At 34.1% G+C, this 13,156-nt stretch overlaps 1 protein-coding gene across 1 annotated transcript; it reads left to right on the top strand.

Moving 5' to 3' along the window:
• Positions 1-7,007: 7,007 nt before the first annotated feature.
• On the top strand, positions 7,008-11,440 carry Gpr15 (G protein-coupled receptor 15). The gene has a single exon (XM_048803483.1). It carries the CDS (start codon positions 8,198-8,200, stop codon positions 9,278-9,280), a length of 1,083 nt encoding a protein of 360 aa, XP_048659440.1. The 5' UTR covers positions 7,008-8,197; the 3' UTR covers positions 9,281-11,440.
• Positions 11,441-13,156: the final 1,716 nt, after the last annotated feature.

Below are 13,156 nucleotides of genomic sequence, written 5' to 3'. Positions count from 1 at the left end.
TGAAGCTTAGGGAACATCATCTTCAGTAGTGAGGTCATGGACAGCCTTGGAGATTGTGTGGCATCGAAGCAACAGAATGATTTTAAACTGAGTATTGCACAGAAGTTTATCAACATGAACCAGATACATATTTGTTCTATGTTTTAATTTTTTTTTTTTTTTTTTAGAATGGTGGTGTTACCGCGAATTGAACTCAGGGGCACTCAACCACTGAACCACATCCCCAGCCCTATTTTGTATTTTTTTTAATTAAAGACAGGGTCTCTCTGAGTTGCTTAGCACCAGGAAGATAATATAGTTGCAATTTAAGTAAACCAAATAACTGAGGCTTGGTCTGAACTTGAGATCCTGTTTCTCTTTCCTGCATCTTTAGTTTTTTTTCTATTTTTTATTTATGCTAATATATGTAGGTGGATAAAATAAATATTAATAAATTAATGGAATTAAATTCCTGTTTCTCTTTCCTATTCTGCTATTCAGGAAACAGTAGCTGGTCGTATATTTTTACAAGTGTTAAAGATGATTTAATACAATCATATACAGATTATGAAATTTAGTTTAAAAACAAAGTTGAACTAAGCTGCTGGTTTAATTTGTTAAAGATATTTCTAGATTTAGCAGGAAGATAATATAGTTGCAGTTTAAGTAAACCAAATAACTGAGGCTTGGTTTGAACTTGAGATCCCCCCCCGCCTCAGCCTCTGGAGCCACTGGGATTACAGGTGTGCATCAAAATTTTCTTCAGTTCTCAGTTGTGGTCCAAAAATCAAGGGACTCCATCATCAGGGTAATCTTGGTAATAACTTTTATGGATCCATAAGTGAGGCCCGAGACCAACAAATAACCAGTTTCACAACACTGTAGGGGCATCAGAATCAAGGAGCAGAGTATCTTCTGAAGCCCCTCTTTACCACCAATGACTTGGAACTTAGCCACTTCACAGAGGAAAAATGGAAGAGCCAACTTGAGGTCAAATTTCTCCCACCCTGAAAAATTGAAGGTATATCTGTTTTTCTATTGTAGATATGTTTCTTTCACCAGAGTTGGTAAACTGATAATACATACTCATTAGCTAAATAAAATAAATAGCCAAATATATTATAATATTCAAATATTATAATATATACTGAAATGTCATGTATAGCATCTAATCAGGAAATAATTTTGTTACAGGCATCAGCTAGAAAAATGGTAGAGGTGCATAGACAAATGGTTAATGTGTAATAAGACTTGTGATTGCATTTATGCACCACAAAATGCCTTCATTTTGTCCCTGATTAGAAATCCCCTACTTTCGGACCTACCTCTCCACTGCAGTCCACATGGAAAATAAACCCAGGTAAAGGGAATTTTAAAAGAAAAGAAAGGAAAAAAAAACACCTCAGTTTATAGATAGGGGAACTGAGGCCCAGAGAGAATAACTGAACTGGTAAACTTGAGCATTTAACTAAGTAAATTAGTTTTGTGACTTGGGACAATTTACTTAGCTATCTCTAAGTCTTGGTTGTCTTTTTTCCAAAATAGGGATTTTTTTTGACAACAGTTATTTCTTGTAATCATTGTGAGGATTAAATGAGAAATTACATATAAAATGCCTAGCACAGGAACTGAGGCTCAGTAAAGAATTACTGAATTATTATTATTTACAAATATTTGTTGAATACTTACAATATTTAAGTAAAGACTTTATAAGGATATTTTCAAACCCCCTGATTCCCCCTAAAAACTGGAAATAAACCATTTATAGAGGTAGGTGTTTTTGCTCATTTCTGCTGGTTAGCCCGTGGACTAATTGCCAATTAACTGGGAAAGATTTGTCAGGACAGCCCTTGTGCCATCCTTGCTTGTCCATAATCAGGAAAATTCAAGCCTTGGGCTCATAGCCTACATCATGGCTCAGGAAGTAAATGTTTCTGCAGGAAAATGCAGAAGTGAATTATACTTTCACCCTTCACGACTGCAGAATGCCTAGAAAACACTCAGGACACACTTCAGTCACCAAATTAGTGTGGGCATGGAAGTGTCGGTATGTTTGAGGTTTCATCCATCCTGACCATTTCAGCACAGAAAACCTACATTACATCCTCACAACCACACAATTGTATTTCTAGATTTTCCCCTGCATCTTTGTTTTTTTTTCTATTTTTTAATTTATGTTAATATATGTAGGTGGATAAAATAAATATTAATAAATTAATGGAATTAAATTCCTGTTTCTCTTTCCTATACTGCTATTCATGAAACAGTAGCTGGTCCTATATTTTTACAAATGTTAAAGATGATTTAATACAATCATATACAGATTATGAAATTTAGTTTAGAAACAAAATTGAATTAAGCTGCTGGTTTGGGGCTGGGGATGTGGCTAAAGCGGTAGCGCGCTCGCCCCGCATGCCTGCGGCCAGGGTTCAATCCTCAGCACCACATACAAACAAAGATGTTGTGTCCGCCGAAATCTAAAAAGAAAATAAATATTAAAATTCTCTCTCTCTCTCTCTCTCTCTCTCTCTCTCTCTCTCCCTTTAAAAAAAAGGAAATCATGAATTTTTAACTAAAAATTATTTTTAAAAAAGCTGCTGGTTTAATTTGTTAAAGATATTTCTAGATTTAGCAGGAAGATAATATAGTTGCAATTTAAGTAAACCAAATAACTGAAAACTTGGGTATTTGGATTTATAACTAGTTTTTATTTATTTTTTTAAACATAAGAAAATTTGTAGTTGCTCAAAACATTACATTGATCTTGACATATCATATATCATACATTTGATTCAAATGGGGTATGAATTTTTATTATTCCCACGTGTACAGATTGCAGGATCACATTGGTTATACAGCCACGTTTATACATACTGCCATACTTATAACCAGTTTTTATTATGTGCTTATGAAACAATTCTTCACACAAGAATTCCCTTCAATACCAAATTCCCTAGCATCCTTAAATTTGATTCAATTTTTAATTGCTTGTTGTTAGAAACTAAAAATTATTTTTAAAAGATATATCAAAATTATGTTTTTTCCTATATTTTGTACTAGATGTTTTCCTTGTGAATTTTGGAGTTCAGAACATAGGAAAACAGAAGTATGTGCAAGCTCTGGGTTCCAGCTAAAACCATCCTCAAAAACCTATATCAGTCTTTGAATTCCTTTATATGTATTCACTACAGAACAATGGCAAAAATCAATCTAGGATAAGGCACATCAAAAAATCTATCTAAAATCTACCTTGTTAGGTGCCTCAAAGTGTAACAAACAATAGTTGTTTGGATGTTCCTGCTTCTGAATAGTAATGAATGACCATTTGTACATGAGAAGTTCACATTCAAATTGTCCTTTATTTTAAAATCATCACCGTGGGTCTTTGGTTAATGATGTCTATCTGGGCTCCAGTGACCTCATTAGGAAAAAGGTTATACTGATATCACTAATATCACTTGAAGCTCTAAAATCACATATGATTTTTAATTGCACTGGAAGAAGAGGAATGTGGCTACAAAATATAGTTGTCATAGATTCATAGCCATAGTGTTTCATTAGGGAATTTGTATATACAACACTTCCAGTGCAGGCAATATACAAGCAGCACAGATAGTGAGAAATGCAGATGGACAGAGGAAAAAGAGGAAGGCTATAATGCATTCCTTGCTCCTTTAAACATGAACAGCAATCATGGGGATGGCCGAAATTATGAAAGGAAATATTTTCTTGATTTATTTTGTCATTTATTAGTTTATAAATATTAATGCTGAGTCCCTAAACAAAATTTTTGCAAAAAGGTAATCTTTAATGCAGATAAGGAACTAATGTGATTGACTACTTTATTTATAAACTAAAACAAGATCTTCATCTTCTCATCACCATCAAATTTATTATGAGGCCATGGTAGATATACTAACGAGATGCACCAAGTGGAAATGTTGGTATAAAATAACCAAAAATATGCTGTGCTAACTTTGAAGCATCTCTCCACACTTGTTTATGATGTGATGAAGACCCCAGGATTGAACAGAAAACAGAAGCTACTCAACAAGTTTGCAAAAGCTCCTATTCATTGGTTTTTGACTCAGAACTCAAGCATGATTCAGCCCAGGTCTGTATGCCAGACACTGTGCTGTGTTGCCAGGGATACCAACATAAATAAATAATTTGTGTTATGCATAATATAAATCCAGATTGAATATACTCTTATGAAGAATCCTTAAGTATATGTTACTAGAAAAAATAATTGCTATTTATGTAAACATTAGTTAACATGGGAAATCATCCAATAAATTAAGTAGAGAGGGTGCACTGATAAGAGCAAATACATGCCATTTAATTTGGCATATGTTATTACACTATATAGTACTAAATTGTTCAAGTAACTGTGAAAATAAAAAACAACTAAACTCCTACAGTATAAATAATTTTCTCAAACTGGACTGCTTAAATGATTCACACATTATGATTCTCAATAGGACAAGAGTTTCTCTTACTAACAAATACATGTGTAATTGCACTGTCTTCCTACTAAGGTTAATGAGAAATAATTAGTTTGCTTCATACTCTTTGCCACTTATTATGAGACATATCACAGTATGTATATGAACAAAAGGTGTGTATGAAAAAGAAATCCAGAGATTTCTTTCTGCTTTCCTGTGTGCATATAATCTGGTGATATACTCTCCACCTTATTTTGGGTCAGAGTTGTATGATAAGGAAGAAACTGAAGTAATATAATCACAATGCCAGGGATCACAGCCTGACCAGTTTAGCTCTATTCGTACAATATTTTGTCCTCTGTAAAGCCAGGCTACAGCCATGTAATAGATGATAATAGATTCACTTGGGCATATGTCTCAATGAAGAAAACTTCTCTTCTTCTACAACATCTGATCCAGTTGTGAACATATATCAAGAATTGGAAATACAATAGGCAGGGTGCAGAAATCCAGATTAATTCCTAAATTATTGTGAGATAAAGGGTAAAAAACTTTCATGAGTTTCAAATTTTGAAGTAATTTTTAAACCTTCTTTAAAATAGACTAATACCAAAGCGTAACACATTATATTGGTTAATTTAGGTGATTAAGAACAGTGATTCTAAACTTTAGTGTGTTCGATGCATGTTAAATATAAAGTCCTAGACTCTGTCCCCAGTAATTCTGATTCTGTAGATCAAGGACAAGATTTGTGAATGTATACTTTAGTAGGTGTCCCAGGGTCTCTAAAATGGGTAATATGGTCTGGCGTCCACCAGTTCAAACAATGACTTTGAGAGTCCATAAAGACTTTAGTTGCCTTCTGCTAGAGTTTAGCAGGGAGAGAACAGATGTGCCCTGCTTTTAAGTTACTCATGATCTGCTCAGGGGGTCAGGTGCCAAGACAACAAACCACCTGATAGAGATAATAAGTACTTTATAAGCAGCATTTTAAAAGTTCAAAGGTAGATACAATTATCTCTGTCTGGGGTTGGGGAGGAAAATTAAGTGGATTTTTTTGGGGGGGAAAACAATTCTTAAGAAGTGGCATATGGGCTGTTATTGAGTTAACTAATATTTGTAATTTTTTAACAGCTTGTTCATATTGCCTTTTCATATGCTATGGATATCTGTGTGTGAATCCAAGGGCATACAGTCTTAAAAATGGCCTTTGCAATCGGCTTTGAACTATGACCTCCCCTTCTTTATATAGCCACCATATACTGCGGCTTCTCTCTTTTACTGATATTGTACTTAGAGTTATGAAAAGCTCAGAACCATGCTCTGTGTCCCTTTTTTGGCTAAAAATGGTTAATTTGTTTCTTAATTTTGGTCTATACTATTCATGATACATGTATAGTCATAGTGTAGCTTTTACCACCAAATATCTTACTTCAAAGTAACTGCATGTGATAAAGCACACCACTTTATCTACAACTGCTTCAATAAACTGCTGAGTAAGTCAGATTTATTTGAGATAGTTTACATCACCAGCCACCCAACTTTAGAAATGCAAAAGAAATTTTAAGGCCTACAGAATGAATGCACAATCTAATGTTTTCCTCCAGAGTATGAGTATAAACTCTTCTCTATTTTATACTTTTATGTGGAATTTTTGAGACATAAGGATTTAAAAAAATCTTAGACCCAAATCAAGCTTATTTTTTTTTCAAATAGCAAAAGAACCTCTGATTGCAAAATTCTAATATTACAATTAAAGTACAATTACAAATAAAGAATGTATATGATTGACACTTGAACACATGCACATTTACATGTAAGTACAGTGTTTAAATATTTTGTTACTTTATTAATGTTTTTCAAGTAAGTATTGTCCTACTTCAAACTATTTGACAGATGAATTATTCTGTTAAATAATTAAGGCTTACCCAGTGGAAAAGATTTCTGTCCCAGAAATGTCAAGGCTATTAATTAGTTTCTCTAATCTGCAGTCTATATTTAGCGAAGGATATGCTTCCCCTCCTCACCCCCTGCTCTCCACAACAACACTGGAATTAGTGAATAGCCCAGAGAAGACAGGCCAGGTCCATAAAGCAACTCCAGAGTGACTTCATGGGGCTGTCCCAGGTCAGGGGACCCCTTATCCTTCTTCTAATCTTACCTCTCTTGCTTGTGACTGAGATGACATTGTATCACATCAGGAGGGAGAGAAGAGTACAACAGGCAGGATTATTCTTTTCAATATTCCAATTACTGAAAAAAAATCAAAATTTTACAGAAAAGACTTTAAGTGTTTAACAATTATATTTTTATCTACATGCATACGTTCTTCTATGTAATGGTTATACCCACCTGAAACTGGAATTTTGGACATTAAATGAAATGCAGAGAAGGAAAAGGGGGTACCAGAGAACCTTGAGCCATTTGGCCAGCACAGAAATGAAATTAATAGAGACAATTTCAAATTTTGTTAAATTTTACTATGGCCTTCGTATATAAAAGAAAACATGTGAAAACTCTGTGAATGGAGTCCTTTCTGTTTCATCCTGTTTCTCAAATGTTTTAATTATACCAAAAATCTTCCCTTTTTAGAGTGCCTCTGTTGGCAGCTCATTTATGATACCTTGTGTCTGCCGCCTGATCAGTGGTTCCACAACTGAGGTTTGCTGATGTGTGGAGGTATTTAAGGGACAGCCAAAAAAATTTCACCACTACAAAAGTGTGATATAATGAAGGAAAGGTCAGAGGCAATCTGGAATCTGATGAAGGGTAATTATTGAAGGTTAGTAGGAGAAAAATCGATTCAAGGACGTTAACTCTTAACAAGAGGGAACTTCGTTGGTTGAGGTACAATATCAGAGAAGAGGGTAAAAATAGCAGTTTTTGATTTTTAAATGTGTATGTGGGGTTCACAAATAACAATGCCTGCCAAACAAATTAATTTATAATTATACTAGGTCACAAAAATGAGAATTTTCTGAAGCAAATATAATAAATTAACATTCCCAAGGCACCAACTGTGCAGGAGTTACTATGCTAGCTATGATGAAAAATTTGAAATAATAGTAAAAATAAAAGATTGCAGGCTTTTGGAGATTTCTTTTTTTTTTTTAATCATTGAACCAGACTTGGTTGATTATGTATGAAATGAAAGCCGAATAAAATAGGAAAGCTCTAATGCCCTAATTTCAATCATAATGTTTGCCATAGTGCAGACTGGTATGACTTGGCAAGCTTGCAATTCACTCTTTATGAAATAAAAGACTAATATTCTTCATATATCACCAACAGCAAACACAAAAGTGTATCTTTATTATGAATACCTTCCAGATCTAAAAGCAAAAGAGTATCTTAAAGGTGAAACAGAAGGCTAGATCAAAAGAATTCAGTGTCAGAAAAGCAAAGATTTTAAAAGAGGTGAGAATTTAAAAGTTCAATTCTTAATTTCTGAATTTAAACAAAAAAAAAAACAAATATGTTGAATAAAGAAGTTAAAAAAGCAACTCAGTTTCATGGGCAAGTGCAAATAAAGAAAACCACAACCACAACCAACCAAAACCAATCAGAGTGGTGTTCCTTGTGGGCCCTTTCTGAAGACTGGTAGAAACTGCACTTTTTTTTTTAATCTGTTTTCATGCTTGTCCAAAATCTTTAAAGGGAAGAAAAAAAAAAAAACAGCACCATATAAAAGAAGCTCCTTTGAGATTTCTAAAATTCATACCAAAACCTTCTAGGTAAGGGAACTTACCAGATTTGGTATCTGATCTTCAGTGATGGACCCAGAAGCAACCTCAGTTTATTTGGATTATTACTATGCTACCAGTCCAAACTCTGATGGCAAGGAGACCCACTCCCACATTCCTTACACATCTGTCTTCCTTCCCATCTTTTACACAGCTGTGTTCCTGACTGGAGTATTGGGGAACCTCATCCTGATTGGTGCATTGTATTTCAAACGTGGCAGCCGACGATTAATTGACATCTTTATCATCAACCTGGCTGCCTCTGACTTCATTTTCCTTGTCACATTGCCTCTCTGGGTGGATAAGGAAGCATCTCTAGGACTATGGAGGACAGGCTCCTTCCTGTGCAAAGGCAGCTCCTACATGATCTCAGTCAACATGCACTGCAGTGTCTTCTTGCTCACTTGTATGAGTGTTGACCGGTACCTGGCCATCATGTGTCCAGCCATATCCAGGAAATTCAGAAGAAGAGACTGTGCATATGGAGTCTGTACCTGTGTCTGGCTTGTCTCCTGCCTTCTGGGGTTACCGACTGTTTTGTCCAGGGAGCTTACATTGATTGATGGTAAGCCATACTGTGCTGAGAAGAGGGCTACTTCAGAAAAATTGACATGGGCCCTGGTAGCCTTAATATTCACTTTTTTTGTCCCCTTGCTGAGCATTGTGACCTGCTACTGTTGCATCACAAGAAAGCTGTGTGTCCATTACCAGCAATCAGGAAAGCATAACAAAAAGCTGAGAAAATCCATAAAGATCATCTTTATTGTCGTGACAGCCTTTGTCTTCTCCTGGCTACCCTTTAATACTTTCAAGCTCCTGGCCATTATTTCTGGATTGCAGCCAAAACTCCATTTTTCTTCAGCTCTTCTCCAGTGGGGCATGGAGGTGAGTGGGCCGTTGGCATTTGCCAACAGTTGTGTCAACCCTGTCATTTACTACGTGTTTGACAGCTACATCCGCAGGGCTGTTGTTCGCTGCCTGTGCCCTTGCCTGAAGAACTATGACTTTGGGAGCAGCACTGAGACATCAGATAGTCACCTCACTAAGGCTCTTTCCAACTTAATTCACACAGAGGACTTTGTTAGAAGGAGGAAGAGGTCTGTGTCGCTCTAAAATGAGTTGTGACATTTCAAGACTTGTTGGTGCTCGTCAGGAATAATTTTTATCAGCAACAAAGAAGAAAAGCATTAAAGATTCATATTGCTTGATTAAATCCAAGGAAGATTTCATTTTTAGAATGAACACCAAAATACATTGTGAATATAATAAGCCACTTACTGTATTTTCAGCTAAGTGACCTTATTTGAACCTTGCAATCAAGTCAACAAGGCAAAATACAATTCTCATCTGTCCTTTGAACTCTTAGATAAAGGCTCCTGCTGGGACCAGTTGCTGTCTTCATGATTATTAATGTACTTTATCGCCTTTTTTTTCTCAAGAACTATGATATTTCAACCAGACCTCCCTTCATATTACCTTTAAAAGATTCTGCCCACACTCATCTGGTAAGAAATGTGGTGGCAGTGTAGGTAACAAAATATAGAGTAGACCTGTTCTCTGTAATTGATTGTTCCCAAGTTACTAAGATATTCTGGCCACAGTCTTTAAAATCTGTTATAGTAATTTTTCATCATCTTCCAGTATAGACTTTCCTCCTATGCCCATTCACAATAGCTTTGGACTGTCAAGATAAAGCTCATGAGGAAAAATCATTTTGAAATGTGTTTATGATTTAGGATTTTATCACTTGGTCATCTAGAATATAGTAAAAGTAAGCATATTATATTGTTAGAAATGCATGTTATAATGCTCTAGTAACTTTTTAATGGGGTTATGCAATGCTCTTTATTTTCGTTGCCTTTATAAGTTAGGATTTGACTTTGCTTTAATTTTATGTTTTAATTACCTGTTGTCTAGTCATCAAATGACAATGTTACTACTAATATAATTAGAGCTAGACAAATACTTAGACCCACCCCCATACAGATTATTATTTTGTTTTCAATTAAAATATTAATTCTGTACATTCCCTATAGCATCATTTGACTGATATAATCTGAAGATGAAATCTAATAACATTGGAAGACAGGATGATTCAAATTGAAAAATGTATAGAAATGTAATCAGTGTTTTTATATGCATTTTTCCAAATCTAGAAACCCTCTTGGGTTCTTTACCTAATAAAATATTTAACAAGTCATTAGATACCCATATTCCTTTTAAAGACTTTAAGATGGACAACATGTAATTAGCAGCAACCAGAAAAGGCTTTTCAGCAGCAAGTATACTATTATAAACATCTTTTGAGTAAAGGAAAGAGTGGATTGTTTTTACCCCACTGATGACCTAAATGAATTACCATTTTATTTTTAAGTATTAGATTAAAAATAAGGAAAAACTTAAGAATCTTTTCAGAGACCAGGCAATTTAATTCTATCCCATGTTTCTCTCACATTAAGTGAATTCTCAAATATTGGACATTGTCTTATATCATAACCTGTTTAGAAGTTGAAACAGTTATTGGTTAATTTTTTAAATTTCTCTTAAACCTCTCTTTAAAAAGAAATATAAATGCCCTATACAAATATTATTTTATAAGTATTTATGTTTAATACTCAATTAGCATTAATACCAATATTCTAACAGCCTTTTAATAAGTTATGATTATTGGAAAAAAGATAGGGTAAATCAAACAAGCAAAGCTTCTTGGAAAACTTCAAAACTGAATTTAAAATAAGTGAATAGATCTCCAAAGGTTAAACACAAATAAAATATAGAAGGTAGTAGACATACATTTCTTTAAAACAATCAATAAAAGCACTATCATTAACCATGAAAGTTATTGCCTTTTAGAAATATTACTTTAAAAAACAGATGATTCAATCAGATATTTGTTGGAAAATTAGAAAATCTAGTTTAATAGTTTTAACTTCATTCTTAATGTTGGGACATTGAGAAAGTCATTTTAATCTTTCATACCTAGCAGGGAATATTTATGTCTATAGAATTCTCAAAGATATTATAAGATTAATAAATATAAATAAAATCTTTTAAAATAGTGAGTAAATATTTATCATATAAAGCAACTGAATTTCTGTTAATCAATTATTGAGTGTTACTTAAAAATTCCCAGTCTAGAATATCAAATGATGTTTAATCACTCTCATTTAATCACTCTCATCAACAAATTTTGAGAACATGTCTTACTTTGATGCCTTTTGTTTTTGCCAGTAATAATCAAAGTGCAACCAAATAAAAAATATATTAAACAAATATGGTAATTATGTGCTTTAAAAATCTTAGTATATTTTGTATTCATAATGTATCAATTGTGGAAGGAAAAATAGGTAAAATTTTATAGATAGTATAACTCTGATAGAAAAAATTTAAAATCTTGGCTGAGTTGGTATGTTATTGTGTATCATATGGATACAGCATTCATATTGCTATGACATGCAATTATATTCTTGTAGCATTAAAAGTTTATTATTGGGGCTGGGGATGTGGCTCAAGCGGTAGCGCGCTCGCCTGGCATGTATGCGGCCAGGGTTTGATCTTCAGCACCACATACAAACATAGATGTTGTGTCTGATGACAACTAAAAAATAAATATTAAAAATTCTCTCTCTCTCTCTCTCTCTTTCTCTCTCTCTCAAAAAAAATTATTATAAATTTGTAGTTGTGTGCCATTTTGTATGTTTTAATACCATAATATTTCTCCATGTTTAATATGAATTTAATTCACATACATATGTAGATGCAGATATATGTAGAAGCATGGACATATATTTATAATTTCAAGAATTTTATCTCAAACTGCTCCAAGGGCTAGTTTGTGACAATTTAATGTCAACATAGAACAAATCAACACTCAGTGCCAAGAATTTTCAAAATATTAATCTGATATTCTAACATAATCATGCCTTGCAGATTACCTCCAAACTTAGAAAAACAACAAAATGAAATTTATTGATTCAGAGGGAATGTCTAATAAGAAAAGCACTACAGGGTTGGGGATGTGGCTCAAGTGGTAGCGCACTCACCTGGCATGTGTGAGGCCCTGGGTTCAATCCTCAGCACCACATTAAAATAAAATAAAGATACTGTGTCCACCTAAAAAAACTAAAAAAGTAAATATTTTTTTAAAAAAAGAAAAGCACTACAGATTAACATTACCTATTGTTATTTGCTAATGCTTTTCAAAGCTACTCCAGGACTTAATGACAAATATAGAAGAATAGTCATCTCCGAAGCATTTCCTAAATAATTTTCCCTGAATTTATTTTTCCCAGAACACTCCTCTAAGCCCTGGGCAAAGTTTTGTTTGATAATTTTCAAATAAATGTAATCAAGGCACACACAGTCACAAGCACACATTTATCCCATTTTGACTTTAGTGAAAGATTAAAACTAACCTGATATTCCTTGAGAGTCCTGTGATCTGTCCATACTAACAAGTCAAAACCACTTGTGTGTTGAACAGAAGTTATAATAATGGTTTTAGAGGGAAGCTATGTGCGTGACTGAGAGTAATCTATAATAAGGGGTCATAAGTTAATTTTTAAATAGATGCAGAAATGCACAGCATGATGGTAAAGTGAGTAGAAGAAATCTTTTTCTATGATTCATCTTAACTCCTCAAATCACTCTCTATTCTCCTTAGCAATCTCAGAAGTGAAAAATGACTCGTTGGGTGTGTATGTGCCCCAGAGAATAAGCCTCCGTTTTCCTACAGAGCTCATTTAAAAAAGCCAAGCAATACTAAAATAATTGCAAATTTATTTCTAAATCCAGGCCATCAGTGTAGGCTCTTAGCAACATGATGGCTCCTGTCTCATTAGAAAGTGAGGTGCCATCAGGAAAAAAAATAGCAATATATTTGTGAAATATTAGCAAAGTTCCTGGCTATTGCAAATTCCCTTTTGCCTTCCACAAAGGCTGATGTGCATTGGATTTCCCCCTGCAAATAAAAACTGGTTCTTTTCTTTA

The sequence above is a fragment of the Marmota marmota genome, unplaced genomic scaffold (genome assembly GCF_001458135.2).
Source record: "Marmota marmota marmota unplaced genomic scaffold, marMar, whole genome shotgun sequence".
Classification (NCBI taxonomy): domain Eukaryota; kingdom Metazoa; phylum Chordata; class Mammalia; order Rodentia; family Sciuridae; genus Marmota; species Marmota marmota.
This window is presented reverse-complemented; position numbering and strand designations above follow the sequence as displayed.